Source organism: Heteronotia binoei, chromosome 18 (genome assembly GCF_032191835.1).
Source record: "Heteronotia binoei isolate CCM8104 ecotype False Entrance Well chromosome 18, APGP_CSIRO_Hbin_v1, whole genome shotgun sequence".
NCBI lineage: Eukaryota > Metazoa > Chordata > Lepidosauria > Squamata > Gekkonidae > Heteronotia > Heteronotia binoei.
The window spans coordinates 23,257,011-23,278,344 of NC_083240.1; the positions used below are offsets into that span (position 1 = coordinate 23,257,011).

At 45.8% G+C, this 21,334-nt stretch overlaps 2 protein-coding genes across 2 annotated transcripts in view; both read right to left on the reverse strand.

Moving 5' to 3' along the window:
* The window catches only part of TXNDC17 (thioredoxin domain containing 17), a 324,677-nt gene that overhangs the window by 87,981 nt on the left and 215,362 nt on the right, over positions 1-21,334 (reverse strand). The window lies entirely within an intron of this gene.
* Positions 508-20,265, reverse strand: TMEM248 (transmembrane protein 248). The gene is made up of 7 exons (XM_060258860.1): positions 20,060-20,265; positions 11,948-12,124; positions 11,200-11,485; positions 5,816-5,966; positions 4,918-5,101; positions 4,476-4,619; positions 508-2,858 (listed from the first exon to the last, which is right to left on the reverse strand). The coding sequence occupies exons 2-7, from the start codon at positions 12,104-12,106 to the stop codon at positions 2,838-2,840; spliced, it is 945 nt and encodes a 314-aa protein (XP_060114843.1). The 5' UTR covers positions 12,107-12,124; positions 20,060-20,265; the 3' UTR covers positions 508-2,837.

A 21,334-nucleotide genomic window follows, 5' to 3' on the forward strand; every position in this document is an offset into this window, starting at 1 on the left:
AGACCAACAGTTTAATTCAAGAATTAACACTTCATGCACACAAAAGCTTATACCCAGAATTAAACTTTTGGGGTCTTAAAGGTGCCACTGGACTCAAACTTTGTCCCAAACTCTTTCCAGGATCCATTCCATCAGTCCACATCTTGGGCTGTTTCAACACACACAGAAAATAAACAATAAATCAAGCTCTTCCACCACAAGCCCCAATTCCTGATGTTGCATTCCTAAACAAATCACTATCTGTAACAACATGCTGCAATGGGATGAAGCCTGAAAAGAAACGTTCAGAGCACCAATGAAGGAAGAAAAGCTCACTGAATTGGTCACATGTCTCTTTCAGCTCTCCCAAGGGCTCCTGTTTTGAACTCCAAGGCCTAGTTTGCTGCCCCCCTTCCAGTCCCACATTCTCATCAACAGAACTTAGTGCAAATCCAAAGCATGTTCAAGAGAACTTGAGACAAAAGAGAAAAGCCACCTGCACCCAATGAAACACGACATGTACAATTATTCTCAAGGGGACTGATAATAATAAACTTTATTTGCAAAGCAATATCCACATCTCACAAACACACAAACAAAATTAAAAGAGGAGAGAAATGTCATTACCAAAGTCAGTTACTGACCATCAGGCCCAGAGGCAAGTGGAATGCCATCTTAACCACACAGCTCCTGCACAGGAGTTGTTTTTTGGGGGAGGAGGCGAAGGAGAAATAAAGTTTGTGAATCTTCATATAATGCCAAAGAACAACTCAACAGGAATGGCAGATTTCTAACAAGAAAACACAAACAGAATCAAAACTGATTCAAGTAACAGTGAAAAATGAAAAAGAAAAAAAGTTAAGATCAATATGATCCGAACAGCCACTGTGATATTCCATTTGAACCACTGCTTAGATACTTTTTTCACTTCTGCACAATATACTTTACACCCACACCTCTCTCTCCTACTGTCCCCCAATTCCCCCCTCCCTGTAATCATTTCTGAACCATCACTAGTTAATGCCTGGAGCGGACCATAAAAGCAAAAGGTAAGAATACAAGATTATTTTTTCAAAGCCCATAATTCCAGGAGAAGTAAAACTTCACTTTGTTAACATTTTTCTTCAAAGAGGATGCTTTTAATTTTATTTTTAAAATCTCATTCCCAGACTTTTACTCAATATTAAAACCTGAAGGTCCCTGGATATAATCCTATCTGGGAGACATTGCAATATAACAAAATAAGCCAGTGAATGAATAAAGGAACTCTGATATGAAAGCCATCTACAAGCTTTGTTATTCTGTGCAAACACTAAAAGAAGCCATTTGCAAACTACTCAAGGAGGAAAAAGAAGGGAGATGATGATGCTATCAGACAGGGAAAGCAGAACAGGAGAGTCATTAAGGCAACCAGCAATGTCTTCAACACAGTGCCAACAAGTGTGCCCATGAGTTCCCTATGTTATGTTTACATGACACTGAAGAATGGAATAAAAAATATTGTGCAAACTAGAAGGTGGTAGGAAGAGCACAGAAAGGAAAGTTGCATATAATCAACACAACTCCAACAAGCAAATGGCTGAAGAGAGACCAGATCTGAACAAAGAGACACATAGAAGTCTGTCCAGACTGATTCCTCCACAGCGCAAATTTGCTGCTATTCTCTTTTTTGCAGACAGTGAAAAAGTCAGAAAAAGGCCAACAGGACTACTTGCTCTGACTGCATGAGCCTGGCTTCCTTCTCCTTTTGTAAAAGATCCCCACATCCCAATGGAATTTCAGTTTTCACACAGTGACCAAACACATGCAGATCAACCATAGGGCACAGAAGGCCCAAGACAATGCTACTTCAGGTAACAGGAGAGGCACTGCATGTCTGAACGACTCACCCCTCCCAACAATACACTCGAACAAACAAAAAAATACCTGCATATTGAAAAATAGCATGTCAGGAACAAGGCTAATCTGCCTCCTTGAAATGCAAGAGCCTGTCCTACTAAAAAAAATACTTTCCCCCTCCTCGTCTTGAAGAGAAGCATCCAAAGCTGTCCTCCCGGCCTGCTGTCTGAAACAGGTCAGTTCCAGGAACTCTGTCATTCTATCATTTGCTTGCATGCACAGATCAGCATTAAAAGCTGCACTGCGAGAACACCCCCAATTCAAGGTCCAGGACAAAAGCAACAGAGAGGCAGCCTGGGCCAACTTTAATATTTTAGCACTTTCAACAGCAGTTTGGTTGTTCTTAATCTAAAATTACAAGCACATTGTCCCTCCTAGCCACAGCTAGTATTAGAAGAAGGTGGTGGTGGGTTTTTTGCCCCTATAGGTTTAGGGATGTTGGTATCTTTTTGCAAGCAAGGTATGAATTGGAAAGAGGAAAAAAAAAATCTCTCTCACACACTGAATCCATGTAGAGTTGCAGTACTGTAGCAGAGATGCAGACCGCCTCCAACACGCTGTACATATCACTGGGAAAATAAGGTGCTTTTTTTTCCTTTCGAGACTCTTGCAAAAGGCATCTTAATTGTCCCAATGCAGCAAATAATAATAATTAAAAAGACACCCTCTCTGGCTCTGACTGACACAGAACCTCACCGTCACAAAACAGTCCAACATGGAACAGGGAAAATGGGTCCAAACAGTACCAGCTGCACTACAAATTGTGATTGAGTGCCCTGGCTTTAACCGGTTCCAAGTACACTTTATATAAATATCCATTACAGGCACTTAAAAATGTCTTTGGTTGGAATAACCCAACGTCACAAGATACTGAAACCGTAAAGAATGAGGGCCCAGTTCTGGGTTCAGCAGGCAACGATTGCAGACTCAGTCACTTTTGGGAGGAAGGTACTGATGGATCACGCTTCTGTAAAAGCAACCTGAAGAAATCAAAGCAAGAAGATGAGATGATTAGGGTTTTTTTGTTTTTAAAATCCAGTTAAAGAAACTGCCATGCCTGTCCCATCAGTGTGTGACTTGAGGAAGGAAGGTGCTCACAGTGAAATACTGGACATGGAGCTTTCTAACTTGGTACAGTGTATAGTTTAAGGGGAAAGGTCTGAGTTCAAATACAGAAGTTCAATGCACATCGTTGTTAGCCGCCCTGAGCCTGCCCAGGCGGGGAGGGCGGGATACAAATAAAAATTAATAATAATAATAAAAAAACATCCTTAGGAAATTCAATAGGAGTGAAGAAACAAGCGTCTGCCTCCCTTTGAGTCTGCGCAGTTGAAATCGAGGAAATTCAATAACCTGGGAGTGGTGCCTGGATAAAACAGGATACCCTTTGCACAGGATACCCCGAGATCTATGGAAGAACAGGATACAGGCTAATACAAAAGTAAGACATCAGAGGCTGAAGTACATTCAATGCAACCCTAATGAGAGCCTGATATAGTCAACTGGAGGTTTGGCATAACATCCTTAACAGCAGCCCACTGAGTAAGAAGACAAGAGGATTCCTGAGCCCGCTTGTTCCTCCACACACTCCCCGCTGTGTAGTTCGGGGTCAACTGAGGGTTTGGCAACCAAACTGGAGTAGAGGAGGCAGGGTTGAGCATCTACACAACTTCCTCCTCATTTTGGACACTTTTCTGCATTCTCCCCTGCTTTGTTCCATCCTTTCTCAAGATTGTGTTGCTACAAAATGTTCTGAAAGATAGCAGTCACAGTGCGTTCGCATGCATAACAAGGTGTAGTTTTGATACCTCACACATAATCAGCACCACTTCACTGCCACATCCCTTGCACCCATTTCCCTTCACTGAGCCACTGGAGGGCTTTTTGACAGCTTTTTAAAAAAAGACATTGTATATTCAAACTATGTTTCTTTTTAAGCCAGCAAAAAGACCTCTGGCAGTGGAAAGAAATGTTGGGCACAAGGAGATGATGGAGAAAAGCTTTTGTTGATGCAAATGTCTCTGTTATCAAAGATTTCAGGTTTTCACGGCTGGTAACATCATTAGGGTTTGTAGAATCTTTCGGGATCAAGTGCCGTGTTCTACTGGAGAAAGTTTTCCTTCCAGACGTTTCGTTCTCAGCTGCGGAGAACATCCTCAGTGGCGTTGCAGCCGGAGCAGGCGCTCAGACCTTCTTGGCTGCTGTGCATTGAACTTGTATGTTGGTTCTAATACTTCAATGTGTCCAACATGCGTTTTGTTCTCAATGCACAGCAGCCAAGAAGGTCTGAGCGCCTGCTCCGGCTGCAACGCCACTGAGGATGTTCTCCGCAGCTGAGAACGAAACGTCTGGAAGGAAAACTTTCTCCAGTAGAACACGGCACTTGATCCCGAAAGATTCTACAAACCCTAAAAATGTCTCTGTGTTTGCAGCAGCCATGACTGCATGTCACTGCATTTAAGCCATCTGATACAAAAGCACATGGATATCTTTTTCAATCCTGTCAAGCATTTGCGTTCAGTGCTGAAAATGGCAACATCCAAGTGACTCCATCCTTCCTCCCAAAAGCAGGACCAGGAACCATTTCCCACACCTACCTTTTCAGGGCAGAACTCTGAATTGCTTTGCCGCAGTTTGCTTGGTCTGCCTTTGATGACAGCATAGCAGAACATGGTGATGACCATCACGAAGAGGAAGTAACTGGTGTGCATTAAATGCAGGTTAATTAGAGAGCGGTCATCCTGTGTAGAAGAGACATGAACAATTTCCTGAACCTGTAAGAAAAGCTTCAAGAAAACCGTACATGCAGCTGCCACCGTGATGAGAGGAGAGATACCACACCCCAGAGGCAGAATTTCTTAGCGAATCCCTCTCTGCTGCATCCCACAAACATAAACCAACAGGATTTGGACACTGCTGTAACAGGCTTTGGAAGGATTGTTTATAGTGGTGTTCCTGAACCTTATTAAGTCACAGACTGCAGCAAAGACATTAAGAGATGATTATTCAAAGCAGATAAAGTGAAAGGGGATGACTTACGTCTGGAACAATAACAGTCAGTTTAGGATTTAATGCATGATAGACTTTTCCAACAGCTCCTTTGTAACACCAGAAAGGATTGTAATCTTGGGCATATTTTGTGTTGGAGTCCCGGGCGGTGGTAAAGATCTTGTACCAGAATGTGGCATTAATGTACGTTTCCGGAATGCAGTGTGGTGGCTGACTGTGGAGCAAAACATTAGGATGAGTTGCACACAAAAGCTACGGCTAGATCCACCCCACCCCCCAAACTAGGTAACTACAAATCAACTGATGTGCAGTACAAAAACACAAAGCCAGATTGAATCCTAACGGTAGTGCTTACTAATGTTCTAATTAAGACTCCAATATGGATAGTCACAGCTCAAAACTATGTTCCTAGATAACCCATGAAGCTGTACATCTCGTGGGCAACAAAGCACACATTCTTCCCCTCTGCCCATTAAACAGACATTTGCCTCCGGTGTTTTCCAAACATTTTAAAACTTGCTGTCTTTCTGTGAACTGCATCCGCATCTGCTTCACCAGTTTGCCAGGCACAGGTTCACATGTCTGCAAGCTCAAAGCTGTGGATGGTGGAGGAGGATAAAAAGGACTCTGCAGATGTTTTAGCAAGACTGCTCTCTTCTTTTCCTCACCACTGGCCCTCCCACCCCATCCTCTTTTCTTGTCCAGCCCTTACTCATTAGGGGAATTTGGTGTGAGTGTGTGGACAAATTAAAATATGTATTTGCAACTTTTCAATCTGTAAAGTGCAATTAAAAACCACATTTAAAAAATTCCAACAACCACATCATATCCAGATAGCCTAGTTTTCCTCTGCAATGTCTGTACCCATGGGCAAGAAACCAATGGTGCACAACCAGCCTAATAGCAAGCAAAACTGCAAGACCCTTACACTGTGACAGGAAAGACAGTGCTGGCTGCTGTAACTGTCATACAGGTTGTGAAGCTGACTTGTTCGCAGTGAGCGTGGAGAATACAGTCGTCTGAGTTCCAGGCAGCGGGCAGGGTAAACGTGATGTTGATTTCCTCGTGAGCTTCTCTGCCTTCAAGTGGGAGAGGAAAAAAACATTTTACATCAGCTGGCTGGAACAGCACTTCCCTTTTAAAAGCAGAAACGGGTTATGTTTGGTAATTTCCATGCAGCTGTCAAAGTGTTTTTGCTGTAGAAACTGCACATTTTAAAAGGAGAGAAAAGTATGTGTGGAGAAACGCCATTTTAGTCAGTGGTGGTGCTTCATTTGGCAGGGATCAGGAAATCCCTCAGCAGGCTTTGTAGCCTTCCCCTCACTCCCCCCCTCCCTTCCAGAGCCAAACCAACAACGCTAGGGGGAAAATCTCCTAGAGAGGCAGGAAGTGCTTTTGTTCTTGGCATGTGTGTTAGCAGGAAGAGAAAGGCAGTTGGAAGCCAGCGCTCGAGCGAGCATGTGGTGAGCAATGGAGGCTCCTGCCTGGGAGGGCCCAGGCAGGCAGACTAAGTAAGTCATTCAAAAAAAGGGCAGGGCATGTCTAGATCAGGGCCAACCGGATGCGTTTATAATCAACTTTTCTTTGTTATGCTGTTTGCTGGGCTGTGCTGTGCTGTGCTAATTTTGTAGATGCAACTGTTTTTGTTTTGTTTTTCTTTCCCTATATTTTTCTCTTTTAAATAAATATGTTTTTTTCTGTTTAAAATGCTGGCAGTCAAACTCTGTACCACATAGATCCCCAAACCGCTTTAGACCACGCTGTTTTTAAGAAGGGGGCCCCAGGGAAGGGGGAAGGCATGCAGTTGGATAAGGTGCCAATCCTCCAGGGGTGCCCCAAAGAAGCGCTGAGGTCTCTGTGAAACCCAAGTGCAGGGTGGCAGAGGACCTGGAGGCCTAGCCTCGCAGCGGGAGAGGGGGATTGGGAGTCCTGTTCCTCTCAATCTGAACCCCGGGACTGAGCAGGTGGTGGCAGCGAGCCCAAGGGGCAGGAGGAGAAATAGCTCCCTCCAGGAGTTGGCGACTCCATAGGGAGCTGACGGGACTGGGTCTGAAGGCAGAATCGGGCCGGTTCCGCCACACTTGGTGGCAGCGGTGGGATAAGAACAAACAGAGAACTTGATTGGCCAGGCATTTTTGGGTTTTTTTGATACGTGCAAGCACCCAGAGAAAGCAACAGCGGTTTTGTTTTATTTTCGGGTCAACTGGAGTAGGGAAAGTTTAGTTAGTTAGGATGGAGCGTGCTAAGAGGCTGGAAATCCTGGAGATGACAAAGCCACAGCTCCAGGAAGAGTGTGCAAAGCACAAGCTGGAGTGTGACAACATGACTGTAGTAGATATGAAAGACCTCCTTTTGGAGTATCATCAGCATGCAGGGGCACTTGCAAAAGTGTCCCCCACCCAGTCAGAAGCAACCTTGCAGCTACAGTTGGAACTGGCAAGAATACGTACCAAGGCGTACCAAGAGCGCAGACAGGAGGAACGAGAGAGGAAAGACAAAGAGAGAGGGAGCTGAGACGAGCTGAGCTCCGCAGACAGGAGGAAAGAGAGAGAGAGGAAAGACAAAGAGAGAGGGAGCTGAGACGAGCTGAGCTCCGCAGACAGGAGGAAAGAGAGAGGGAGCTGAGACAAGCTGAGATCCGCAGACGGGAGCTGGAAGAGCAACGTCGCCATGAGCTTGAGGTGCTACGTCTGGAAGCTGAACTAAGCAAAGAGATCCAAGTCACCCCCAAGGACTTTGCAGTGTACCAAGAGGGAGAACACCCCTCCATATACCTCTCCAACTTTGAGAGGGAAGCCAAACAGTGGGGGATTGCGGAGGAGGACTATATGTCTTACCTCTGTAGCAACCTGACTGGAGAGCTTTCAGCCATCTATTACAGCATGCCTAGGGAAGATGGGGGGATAACTTTTGCGGCCTATAAAGCCACTGTATTTAAAAGGTTTAAACTGGGGCCAGACCACTCCCGAAAGCAGTTCAGGGGTTTGGCTCCACAAGAAGGTAAATCCTATTCTGAATGTGGGGTAATGAAGGAACAAACAGTTCCAGTGTTATTGGGCCGGGATTTGTTGGTTGGCCAGTACTCTATCAATGCTGTAACCCGCAGCCAAACCCTCAGAGGAAAGTGGGAGGAGGAAGGCAACTTTAAGGAAGCCACCTCACCACCAACCAGGGAGGGGGAAATAGCCCAGGTTACTGAGGACGAAGAGAGGGCAGTCACCCAAGAGGGGGAGGACCAGCCTATCTCAAGCCCTGGAGTAGGGTGTTCCCAAGGGGAAGAGGGGTGTAGCTTTCCCCAAGTGCAGCAAGAGGCTGTAGATGTTCCTAGCAAGGAAAGGAACCTGTCTAGCATAAAGGATGTGCATGCTGAAGAGACCAAGGTGGAGAGTGGAGATTTCACAGGAGTTTCTGAGAGCAGCAAGGCTAATGGGGGCTCAGAGGAGCACATAGCTGAAGGCTTGGGGGAACGGGAGCGGTTCCAGAAGGGGGTCCGGAGCGGCCTTAGGTTGGAACCGGTTCACCAAGTAGCTGTGGATCAGGAAGTGGGATCGTCCGAGACGCTCTCAAAACAGGTCGTCTTGAAGCAGGGCAGACAGGAATCCTGGGAAGCTGTGGGACCTTCCAGGCAGGAAGGGGGTCAGTTGGGTAGGGCTGAAAAACCAACCGAGGGGACTGAGAACCCAAGCCAAACCCTCAGGGGAAGGTGGGGGGAGGAAGGCCACTTTAGGGGAGCCACCTCACCACCAACCAGGGAGGGGGAGGACCAGCCTGTCTCAAGCCCTGCAGGAGGGTGTGCCCAATGGGAAGAGGGGTGCCAATTTCCACAAGGGCAGCAGGATGCTGTGGAGCGTTCCAGGCAGGAAGGAGCTCAGTTGGCTGACACTGAAAAACCAACTGAGGGGGCGGAGAACCCAGATCAAACGTTGGCTGGGTGTTCTGGAAACAGTAGGACTAGGGGTGGCTTGAAGGAACAGATGATAGGAAGTCTGGGGGAGCCAGGAATGTTCCTGTCTGAGGTTCAAAGTGACCCTAGGCTGGATCCACTGTGTGAGGTGGCAAGGGACCAGAAAGTGGAGTTCTCAGAAGCTGAGTCAGGGGATAGGGTGATGGATTTCCTGCCCCTTCATACTGGTGAACGGAAAGTGGAATGGGAGGGACCCCATGTGATTGTGGATGACCTGGACGATGCTACCTGTGTGGGGGCTATGGAGAAAATGGGAAAGGCAGTTCAAGTGGGGCAGGTGAATATACCACAGCCATTCTCTGCGAGGTCCATGGTGGTGCATATAGGTAGGAAGGAAGGAGACAAAAAGAAGCTGGGACAGCAATTGTTTGCAGCACCAGAGGTAGTTTTCTGGGAGGACAGAGTGGACAGAGGGAACATTCCACCAATGAGGGATAAAGAAGCAACTTTGTGGGAACTGGGCAGTTTCCAAACTCATATGTGGGGCCAGGAATTTCCTCCTTTGATGGACCACTCACCCCAGCAACAGCAGCAATGGAGGGAGAGCACCAAACTCCAGAGGTGGTCCTGGGAGATGGAGGAGTACATCTTAAAGACTGAACATTCCTTCGGCATGCAGCAATGCAACGTTTTGTCCAGAAAGGACATGGACACCGAGGTTGTGGGACTTTGTGTATTATTGGAGAAATACCTGAATGTTTGTGTAATGTTTTGGTTAATGGGTTTCTCCTTGTTTGGTTGGATTCGGCTACGGGGTCACCTCTGTAGGAGGCAACCCCTCCGGCTCAGAATTTAAGGAGGGGGACGTGTGGAGAAACGCCATTTTAGTCAGTGGTGGTGCTTCATTTGGCAGGGATCAGGAAATCCCTCAGCAGGCTTTGTAGCCTTCCCCTCACTCCCCCCTCCCTTCCAGAGCCAAACCAACAACGCTAGGGGGAAAATCTCCTAGAGAGGCAGGAAGTGCTTTTGTTCTTGGCATGTGTGTTAGCAGGAAGAGAAAGGCAGTTGGAAGCCAGCGCTCGAGCGAGCATGTGGTGAGCAATGGAGGCTCCTGCCTGGGAGGGCCCAGGCAGGCAGACTAAGTAAGTCATTCAAAAAAAGGGCAGGGCATGTCTAGATCAGGGCCAACCGGATGCGTTTATAATCAACTTTTCTTTGTTATGCTGTTTGCTGGGCTGTGCTGTGCTGTGCTAATTTTGTAGATGCAACTGTTTTTGTTTTGTTTTTCTTTCCCTATATTTTTCTCTTTTAAATAAATATGTTTTTTTCTGTTTAAAATGCTGGCAGTCAAACTCTGTACCACATAGATCCCCAAACCGCTTTAGACCACGCTGTTTTTAAGAAGGGGGCCCCAGGGAAGGGGGAAGGCATGCAGTTGGATAAGGTGCCAATCCTCCAGGGGTGCCCCAAAGAAGCGCTGAGGTCTCTGTGAAACCCAAGTGCAGGGTGGCAGAGGACCTGGAGGCCTAGCCTCGCAGCGGGAGAGGGGGATTGGGAGTCCTGTTCCTCTCAATCTGAACCCCAGGACTGAGCAGGTGGTGGCAGCGAGCCCAAGGGGCAGGAGGAGAAATAGCTCCCTCCAGGAGTTGGCGACTCCATAGGGAGCTGACGGGACCGGGTCTGAAGGCAGAATCGGGCCGGTTCCGCCACAGTATGTAACAGAGTAGCATGGGCCTGTACAGCTTCCAACCTACCATGCTGAATGGACATTTACGAAGTCAAGAATACAGTCCTTTGGTATATTCCCTACTCTTCATACCTGCCATGAACCATGAAGAAACAGGAGGCAGGTGCATTTGGCTTAGCGGGCCATAAGACTGGAAGGCTAGCTAAAGATAATACAGCAGTGTGGCCTACAGACTCATATTGAGCCATTCTTCCATTTTAAATGCTCTGTTTTAATGTTTTGAAACCCAGGATCTGTGCATCACGTGCATTTGGATTCTCCCCTTCCCCTGCTACAAGCCAGAAAGACATCTTTTTCTATGAGTATACCCTTGCAGCTTTTAAAATCCAGGACTAAGAGGAGGAGGAGACTGGATTTACACCCCACCCTTCACCCAGAGTCTCAAATCTCCTTCCCTTCCTCTCCCCACAACATAACTTTGTGAGGTAGGTGGGGCTGAGAGAGCTCTGAGAGAACTGCTCTTCACAGAACAGCTTTGAGAGAACAATGACTGACCCAAGATCACCCAGCAGCTGCATGTGGAGAAGTGGGGATTAAGTGAGAAGCGTAACACAGATTGCTGACTAGTTCCAGCCACATTTATGCTCAAGGAACAATCCTCCCACAGACAGTAATACCTTGAAACACCAAATTTAGAAACGCAACTTAGAATAAAATATACCTGAGAGTCCAATTTGGTGTCCAAAAATGGTGGAACTCAAGTGTGTGACATTTCGGGAAAAGCCACCAAAGGGTTTGAGGGGGTCCAGAGTCAGAGTAATGACAACTGAGATGTTGACTGGACCAGAATCCTCAAGAGTCTGTGGCGATGGCGTGGAAGGCCTGGCTTGGCTACTGGTCATGGCACTTTCCGGAGTCGTAGTGTCATTGATTAGATGCTTCAACGTTTCGTTCTCCGAAATACAGAAGTCCAAGTCGTTAAACCGCAGAAGGAAAGTATTCCAGTCCTTAAAGACAAATAAGATCTTCAGTGCTTCTCTTTAGCAAGGTAAATATCAGGTCTTGCTGCATCAGTGGGCATTCAAACACCACTGGGCATGCACATCAGTTTACAATGACCTGGCTGTGTTCAAAAGTGATCTGCAACATGGGTTTAAGAGACATGGCTATGGAGAAATCCTGCATGTATCAATCTAAAGTGGGAAGAGCACTCCAGTCTTACAAATGTTTATGAGAGTCATTACTCTTTGAAGACTAGAGAAGATATCTAACATCCTTCCCCGATCCTTTGGCAAAGCTAATGAAATAAAACACCATTTTTCTAGCCATTTCAGGTCATATTCATGCTAGATTGATTTAAGATGGTCGAGGACATCATACCATAAAGCAAGTGGGAAGTTACCGGATGCCCCACACCTGTCCCAACCTCAGCAAGAATGTGCAAATATGTACATCATCTTATATTTTACCTCTGCCATTTCAGGTGACTTGATCTCCTTGATCTTAAAGAAATAGCCCAGGGTGAGAAAGGCAATTGCCATTGCACTGACACTGATCATAAACACCACGAGCGGAGGTCGACTGCTGATGTAAACCTTGAGGTTCTCCAGAGGATGGATGTTGAACATTATTCTGATCAGGCCCACCTGTGGAATAGCAACACCACAAACTAAAAACAGAACTACACTGCCTGAGGAGCACATCCAATCAGTTAGTTAAATGCTTGCAAGACCAAGAAAACTCATTCCTTTGCCTGCACACCCAGAACTAGTCAGACGCTGAGGAGAACAACCAGAACATGCCCACAAAGGACTCTATTTGCACACGGTTACAGAAGCATCAGGATAAACAAGGGAGGGGCAAGAATTACTAGGAAGACAGCAAAGGCCTTTTTACTGGCAGCCATCCTGCAAGGACTGAGGCTAGAATCCAACAGTGTTCTCAGACATAGAACACTAACAATCAGAGTACCTCTGACAATACTGGAGGGATAAGCAAGGCAATCAAGACTCTGAATTGGGTCTAGCACAGGGAACACCTGCCAGGTACCAGCAGTCACAAAAGTTCTGCTCCTATCACTTCATTTCAGCTATGCAGCCAGAGGAAATGTGCTCCCTCATCCCTCCCCAGGTAAGTCAGGAAGATCTGTGTTTACTTTGTAAGTTTGTTACTGCTCTTTTTATTAGGCACCTGCCAACATTCTGTGGTTCTAGGAAGAACACACCAAAACAAACCCAGGGAGTATGTGTACACTGCTACAGCCAGGCAGCATGCAATCCAAACCTGCTACAACAGCAGCTACCCTGACATGCACACCTGGCAGAAGGTGCTCATGCCCTGTGACCCAGTATATTTGTGGGTCAGAAACCTTTGGCACATACCTTTTTTCCATCTTCCTAGACAGAAACATAGAAAATGTATATTTCAGTGGGGGGGGGGGAGCCAGTGCAAGCAGCTTTTTTGTCAGTAGTAGTAGTTTTTCAGGTGGACAGCCAGCCTCTAATCGAACCCTGACGTATCCTTTTTATCTGCCCTTTTTGTCCTTCATGTTTTAAGACATATTTAGCATGTGGGGGTAGTCAGTTTATACCACCAGAATGGGAAAAGGGAATTGAGCCATCTGCAGATTTGCCTCCCTTTTGGAACTCTTCCCAGCCTAGAGAACCCTAGTTCCAAGAAGGGATACTGACAACTTTGAAGCAAACATGACTAACTTTTAAACTAACAGTAATCCAGCTGCTGATTTAAATATAAGAGCCTTCCTGACTGACTCAGTTATGATCACATTTGAACTGAATGCCAGGAACTGAGCCGCATGGGGATTGTGAAACAGTCACTTTTACAGGTTTTCCTGCACAAATTGCTCTGAATGTGATGGAGTCATAAGAACATAAATGCAACTTAGGAGTCTCTCACATGACCCAAGAATAGGGAATGATTGGTTTTCTTTCCAAAAGTAACTGCAAATTCCATTGAGTCTGTGAAAGAATGAACGTGCACAAAATAATCTTGATCTGAACAGTTTAGAGTCACAGAATCATAGAGTTTGAAAGAACCTTCAGGGTCACCTAGTCCAACCCCTTGCATGATGCAGGAAAACAACCTTCCTACTAAAAAACATGGGTCACACAGTGGTGACAGGCCAAGAACACAAGCCATGCAGCCCCAAAGAAACTTCAATACAGCTTCATTGATGGAAGAGAGAGTGATTTTGCTCCCTTTCTCCTTTCCACTGCAGACCCTCTACCAACCAGTATGACTATTAAATCATATGTGCCCCGTGAGCCCTCAGAACTTAATTTCTTCAGATGAGAAAAGACTTTGGGGCGGGGGGAGGGGGGACGCCATAAAGAGCTGCATTCCTATCACTGGTGACAGTTAATACTGAAGATGTAAAATTTTCAGAAATGTTGAAGCTACAGGAAAAATATAATCTTGGAGAAAATCTACATGTATGCAATACTTAAACTGCAACCCTAAACACAAGAGTTACTCCAAGCTAACAACACTGCTTAAAATGTACTTAGACAAGAATAACTCTGCACAGAAATATGCTGCCGCTTCCTTATCAAGCTTAAACATTCTTACTGCTTTAATATGAAACCATAGATGCTCTATCACTGAGCCACCATCCTTCCCCTAATAAATAAATATATATATATATATACACACACAAACACACACACACATATATATATACAGAGAGAGAGAGAGTGTGTGTGTGAGTGAGTGAGTGAGTGAGTGAGTGAGTGAGTGAGTGAGTGAGTGAGTGAGTGTAAAGTAACCCTGAGCTGGAAAAGCCTGATTTTGACAACTGAAGGCTCAAGCAAGCAAAAACAATTTATACTGCAAGACAGACAAAGCCTGAGTAATGGGGATACACAAACGGGTTATTAAAAGCAGCATGAGCAATCTGACATAAAAAGGAAAAAAGAAACTTCATCCTCAAGAATGTTCTTCCCTGTAATTATTTGAATTAAATTTATGAAACTGAATGGGGGGGAAACTGAATAGAATATAAACTGAATATATTCTAAGGGTGTATCTAACTTTATTCTAAAACCCCACTAAAGTTTCCCTATATGAATTTGCAAGGGTGCAATGAAAGCAATTCTGTCTTCGTTTTTCCTTTCCAAGTGTACTTCTGGCATTTTAAATGTAAGACAACACGGATTCGAAGCCAAATTCAGCTACTTGAATCACTCCTCTCGAGAGTTCAGAGCATAAGAGGGTGGCTCACTTGCAGCATGCAAGATACAGTTTTGATTCCTGCAGGGTACAAATCTGATTCCAAGTTTGCCTTTCAAATGGCATGGGAATGGAAAATTAAACACTGTCAGGTCTTCACCCAAATTAAACAATTAGATAAAGATCTAGTGCAGTAGGAGAAACCAGTTCAAGAGCTCCATCTCTGAACCACAGAATTAAATCTAACAAAGCCAACCCTGAAGCACATCCTGGTGTTCAAGAGGTTGTTCTGCTTTTTGCCTATCTTTTCAAAGCTTTTTCTTCTCAGAATGAATTGTTGCACCTGTCTCTTCCTGGTGTAATGCTCAGGTGAGCATGTATTTCCAAAACAAACTTGCCAACCAGGCCTCTTTGAACAACCATTTAAGTGGGCAGGCTTCGGATGTTTCAAAGGCAGCAACACAGACAAAAGCATTTCCCAGGGCCATCTGGATCAGCATGATTCTGTAGAAAACAGAAACTAACCAAGCCTTTTAAGAGTATCAATTAAGTATGTCAGTAAAGGTGTTCTATTTCCACAAAGTTTTTTACAAGGTGCTCACTGAAGGCTCTTGAGTAAATTAAGAAGGTGGACAAAAGGATAGTTTATAGATTACTAATTAGTTAAACAGCAGGAAGCATAAAATACATACATAAATACGGTTCTCAGAAAAAGTAAGCAACTGGCTCCCCAAGGGGTATGCATTGGGACCAGCGCTGTGCAACTTGCTCATCATTTCTCTGCACACTGACTGAGAAATTAATTGGCAAAGGCTGACACCACATTATTCAAGATTATGAAAACCCAAGGGAGCTACAAAGAAGTTAAAAAGAGCAAATGAGAAGACAACACCATTGCTAATGAAGTTTAATGTATGTGTACAGCTATGAATACTCTGGGACATAAAAATTCCAAGGTCACATTCACCTTTATGGGTTTGATCTCGTGATAAGCTGATGAGGAAAAATATGTTGGGAGTATGATGAAAAGGTCAATAAAAATGTCAACTCAATGTGTGGCAGCAGTGAAAAAAAGGCAAATTTCATTCTAGGGATTAGTGGGAAGGGGACCATAAACTGAAAGACCAGTATCATAATGCCCTTGCATAGCTCTAAAGCGCAAATGCATTTGTAAAACTCTAGTCACCTGACCTTAAAAAATAAAAGAAAAAGTCACATAGACTTGGAAAAGAAGCAGAAAAAGGTGACAAAGGTGACAAAAAGGGGCAAGAGCTCCTTCCTAACCACGAAAGGCTGTGGTTGGGGTGATTCAGTTTAGACTGAAGACTGGGGGAGGAAAAGAATGTTTGAGCTTTATAAAATAAAGAGCCCAGAGAAAGGAGACAAATCTTCTACCACTTGCATAACACCTGAATGTGGTAATCCAAGTAAACTGATCAGGAATTCAGCATAGAAAAAAGAAGTTATTCAGATAGGGCACAATTAGCTTATAGAGCTTCCTGCCACAAGATAAGGCAACAGCTCCTGGTTTAGGTGACTTGGAAAGGGAAATATGGAAGGACAAGCTATCAATAGTTACTAGCCATAATGGCTAAATAGAGCCTCAAGGTTCAGAGGAGGGGAACATATTACTAGATTAGATGGACCCACAGTAACCTGATCCACCATATGTTCTTACAGTATTGCAAACATTCACCAATGGCCTCAGAAGAGTGAGAAAATATAAATGTTTGTGGACAAGCAAAAAAAATGGCCCCCTTTACATTCTTACCAGTGCTGTTAACTCCTCTGTTCAAACACAGAGGCCCATCAAGAAAAAAGAGTGAAGTCACTCTCTCTTCTAAGAAAGGAAACCTTTTAAAAAGATTTCTGATCAAATGTGAAGATAAAGTTACTGAGTAGGATTCATCTGCCTATTTCCCCCAACACAAGCACTACGGAAGACGGTGACGCCAAGAAAGATTACAAAGACTCTATAGATGCAGACACAGGATATAGTTAGAGGCACATGATCCAACAACCCAGCTGAAACGAAGCAGGCCTAGGCCTCCTAGAAATGTCACCCACACTGCCTTGGAATGGAAGAAATAAATGCAGTATGAAACGAACTGTAACATTATGCAAAAGGTAAAACACACATGCTGCTCTAACTTAACATGCTGGCTTCCCACAGAACCAATGCTAATCGGATAGAATCATCTCATTCCTGGAGAGTCCTTCACTACCTTAAACTAATTTCAAAGCCAAGATGGTCTGAGATTGTATCTTGATCACAGTCTCACATTTCTGCATATTAGACACAGAATTTTATTTTTTTCTGGCATCCCAACTTTTACCCCACCATTCCCTTCTACAAAAAAAGACCCAAGAGGGACTTCAACATCATACACCTCTAAGTTGCAGAGTTTTGTGAGCAAAAGTTCTACTTTGTGAGCTACTGGCATTAAAGTTGTGAGCTACTGACAGTAAAGTTGTGAGTTACTGCATAAATTAGTGTGCTCTGGGGCTGTTTTTTCTGAGCTAAGACAAAAATGTGTGAGCAGGTTAAAAATCTGTGAGCTAGCTCACGCTAACTCAGCTTAGAGGGAACACTGACCACCTTCCCTAAAATATCATAGATCGTTGTACGCATTTTCATCACTGAAACTTACTTCAGTTTCCAATTAATCAACTTGATCAAGAGCTAGACATCCTGTTGACCTCTAAGCAAAAAATGTTCTATAGTAAGGTGCAGCTAAACTTACTGCCCTATAAAGTTGGAAGAAAAGATGTTAAGGAAGGAGCATAGCTGACACAAAGGTTCACAAAAGGACTTCTTTATGCTCTCAACATAAAGTCAGCAAACAGGAAACAGGATGCAGAATCTTCCCAGTCAATCACTCAGCCTTTGAATGCAGAAAAGTTTAGAAAGCGTAGCTTAAATCCCCCTCTCACCTTTGGTCAGTCACTAAGCAGCCTAAGAGGGTAAAATCTCCACTCAGAGTGATCTTGGGTTCAGTCACACATGCTCAACCTCACAACAGGATTTTCTGAGGGAAAGCCCAAATGCTGCCCTGAACTTCCTAGGATAGGCTGGGATAAAAATATATTAAAGAAATAAAAAACACTTTTCACTTCCATGAAAACAATTAAACATGTACGTATATCTATGCCAGTATGTATCCCTTTCAGACGAGAGTACCACTATGTTGTTGTTCAGTCGCACAGTCGAGTCCAACTCTTTGCGACCCCATGGACAAAGTCACTATGGGCCAACCATTAAATGAAGTAGCCAAAGAAAAGTAAGTGGAGAGAAAATAAGAAATATGGTTCTTGCTCACAGGCCAATGTACTGAGCTGATCCTAGTCTCTACAGATTACCAAAACGAGCAGGAAAAGAGAATAACAAATCCAATACACACAGAGACTAGAAGATGGACCCCCTCCAGGAATTGAAATAGGATCTCATCTCTCAGTAACTGTAAGCTTAAACTTTGAAAAAGGGCACACTAATACCTATTCATAAGCACAGTACAGGCGGGAGGGAGGAGCTATTACCCCATGCCACTCTTGCAGACACATCTGCCTACATCTAATGAGATGTACAAAGGCTCTAGCAGAACTAGAAGGTGCTGAATGACCAGCTGTGAATGGTGAGATTCCAGGGGTAGTTCTGGAATCTCTGGGAATTCCATCAGCCAGTGGGGTTTCCTGAGCACTTTACAACAATGCATCCCTTCAGGCCAATGAAAAGCAGCATCAACATGAAAGCCAGCATGCCCTGCTAAGTCACTAAGCAAAAGCTAAAGAGGAGTAGGGGAGACAGTCTCTCCACCTCAACTCATCTAGGGAGATGGAACGGGCAATCAGAAACGGGCCTTTCTTAGAAGCAGTGACTTGCTTTTGGAACGCCCTCCACATGATGAGTCTCCTGGTCCCTACTTTACTGTCCTTCAGGATCGAAGTCACATTTTTTCCCTCAACCCAGTTTTTTAACTGAATTTGTGTCCTTTTAAAATTGCTTTTACAGCCATTTAGCCTCAGAACAACTGTACAGCTTTGTTGTAAGCTATTGGGGGGGGGGGCGGGCTGTGGCTTTTAATTATTTTAACTGCGGGGGGGGGGTGGCAAACCTTATGAACTGCCTCCAGCATGACTCTACAACAGCAGCCCCTAAACCTTCTAAGGCTGGGGTGTCAAACATGCAGTTCGGGGGCCGAATTAGACCCCTGGAAGGCTTTTATCAGGTCCCTGAGCAACTGGCTGCCATTTGCTTCCTTCTCCCTATATCTTGCTTCCTTCTGCATCACAGCTTGCTTTGCCAGGCTCTCTCAATCGCGCAGCAGAGCTACTGAGCCAAACCTCTCTTTTATTGGTTGAGGCTCCTACCCCTCCCCCACCCCCATCCCTGGGAAAGGAAGGAAAGAGCCAGAGCTTCCTTTGCCCAGTTCCCCAGATCCCATGGGAGAAATACAAAGAAAGCATCTAAACCCAATGACTGCTAATGTTTAAAGCATGTTTTAAGTTGTTTAAAAATGTATATTTGTGTTTGTACAAAGAGCCCCGTGGGGCAGCGTGGTAAAGCTGCAGTACTACAGTCGGAGCCCTCTGCTCAGGACCTGATTTCGATCCCAGCGGAAGCTGGTTTCAGGTAGCTGGCTTGAGGTTGACTCAGCCTTAGATCCTTCCGAGGTCGGTAAAATGAATACCCAGCTTGCTGGGGGGAAAGTGTAATGACCGGGGAAGGCAATAGCAAACCACCCTGTAAAAAGGTCTGCCGTGAAAACGTTGTGAAAGCAACGTCACCCCAGAGTCGGAAACGACTGGTGCTTGCACAGGGGACCTTTCCTTTTCCTAAACAGCTACACGCATGGCCCGGCTCAACATGACTTGGCCCAACAAGGTCTCATTTATGTCCGATCCGGCCCTCATGAGTTCGACACCCCTGTTCTAAGGAATTGAGCTCCCCCGCGCCCCAAGCTGCAGCCAAAGAAAGGAGAGCTTCATGTGAAAACGAAGGGGACGAGCCGAGCCCGGAAGTCGAAGCGGCTCTCGGCATACTCAAGCGCCACGGAGGAGACCGCCACGGAAGAGTTCCCGCTGACGGGATAGAGAGCAACTGCGAGACTGAGGAGGGATCAAGGCCTGGCGGAAGAGTGGACTGTGAGACATCTACGGGGGGGGGGGGGGGGGGTTGAACCTCAGGTCACGTGGCAACCTGTGGCCGGGCGGGGGGTAGCATTTCTGTCGGGCTGAACGCCTGAGGGAAAGAAGAAACGGATCCGAGTCTTCCCCTCACAAGCCTCGAAGGCCGTGCGCGGGGCTTCCACCTGACGGAAGGACGGCCCTCTGCACACGCTCAGAGGCCCCACGGATGAGGCCTGCCTCCTTTTCTCCTTCCTTTTGTCTCTTACCAACGGTGGGCTCAGCGTGAGCGGCGTCGGGGCTGCAGCATCGTCCTGGCGGCGGCGTCTCCCTCGGCCTGTCACGAGAGCGCGCGAGGCCTCCTCAGCTCCCCCCCCTCCCCGCCCGCAGTGGGGAAGAGAACGCGCGCGCGCGCGCAAAGCAGAGGGTGGGAACGGAAGCACAGGTAGGACAAACTTCCTCGCCGTCGACCGCCCGCGAGTGGCACAAACTGTGAAGTGACGCCAGCAGGGGTGGCAGAACGGCTATACGTCAGAGCCCGCGCGCAGTGGTAGTAGGAGTTGCTGGATCCAGGTTAGGAAATTTCTGGGGATTTAGAAAAGGAGACTCGGTGGGGGCCGGGACTTCAGTGGGGTACAGTGCTACAGAGCAGGGGTGGCCAAACTTGCTTAATGTAAGAGCCACATAGAATAAACGTCAGCCGTTTGAGAAGCACAAAACAGGAAGGAAGGAACGAAGGCAAATAGATGAGGGAGAGGTGGAAAGAAAGCAACTTTAAATGCCTTCTCCAAGCTGCCAGCTGGCTTGACTTGGAAAAGTGATTTAAAGAGACAAATGCCTTCTCCAAGCCAGCCAAACGGCCCTTTAAGAGCCACACAATTTGTGAAAGAACGAACCACATATGGCTCCTGAGCCCGCAGTTTGGCCACTCCTGTTATAGAACCTTCCCTCCAAATCATCCCGTTTCTGCTTGGGAACTGATCTCTGTAGTCTGGAGATGAGCTGTAATTCCAGGGGGTCCCCAAGTCCCTCCTGAAGGCTGGCATTTCTAACGGAGTGCAGGTTAGTCTGGTTTCTTCCAGTGTGAAGAAACTCTTCCATACCCGTAGAAAGGAGGATCCGCTCACTGCCTCTGAAGTTGACTTTCATAAGTCCATGGTTTTTATTATTACTGCAGCAGGCCAAGAACCTCACCATGTCTTTGTGCCCCAGTCCATTTCTTGGCAATTAGTTGACCATTCCAGCCCAACCTAGGTAAGCAGCTGCTAGTTTGGGAAAGGTGAACATCTCCAAGGCCAGACTGTCCACAGCCTATGCAGCGCTCACTGCTATACCCCATTTTGATCTCTACATTCATCTGCTTCTCTATATATTTTCTTGTCCTTTCTACAGAATTGGCCACTTGGGCTGGATCCAGGACTGCCCCCTTCGTGCCCACAGTGGCACAACTAAGCTACAGCCTCCTCCCTGCTAAGCTACCCAGGGTGACAAACCCCAGTATACACTTCTGTAGACTACTTGTGGACCAACAACTGAATAAGAGA

Coding starts and splice junctions, on each gene's coding strand:
- TMEM248 (XM_060258860.1), bottom strand. CDS start 12,106: ATGTTCAACATCCATCCTCTGGAGAACCTCAAGGTTTACATCAGCAGT. Junction 4,620..4,917: donor TGACTGTTATTGTTCCAGAC/GTAAGTCATCCC, acceptor TCTTCTACACAG/GATGACCGCTCTCTAATTAA. Junction 2,859..4,475: donor CAGAGTTCTGCCCTGAAAAG/GTAGGTGTGGGA, acceptor TGATTTCTTCAG/GTTGCTTTTACAGAAGCGTG.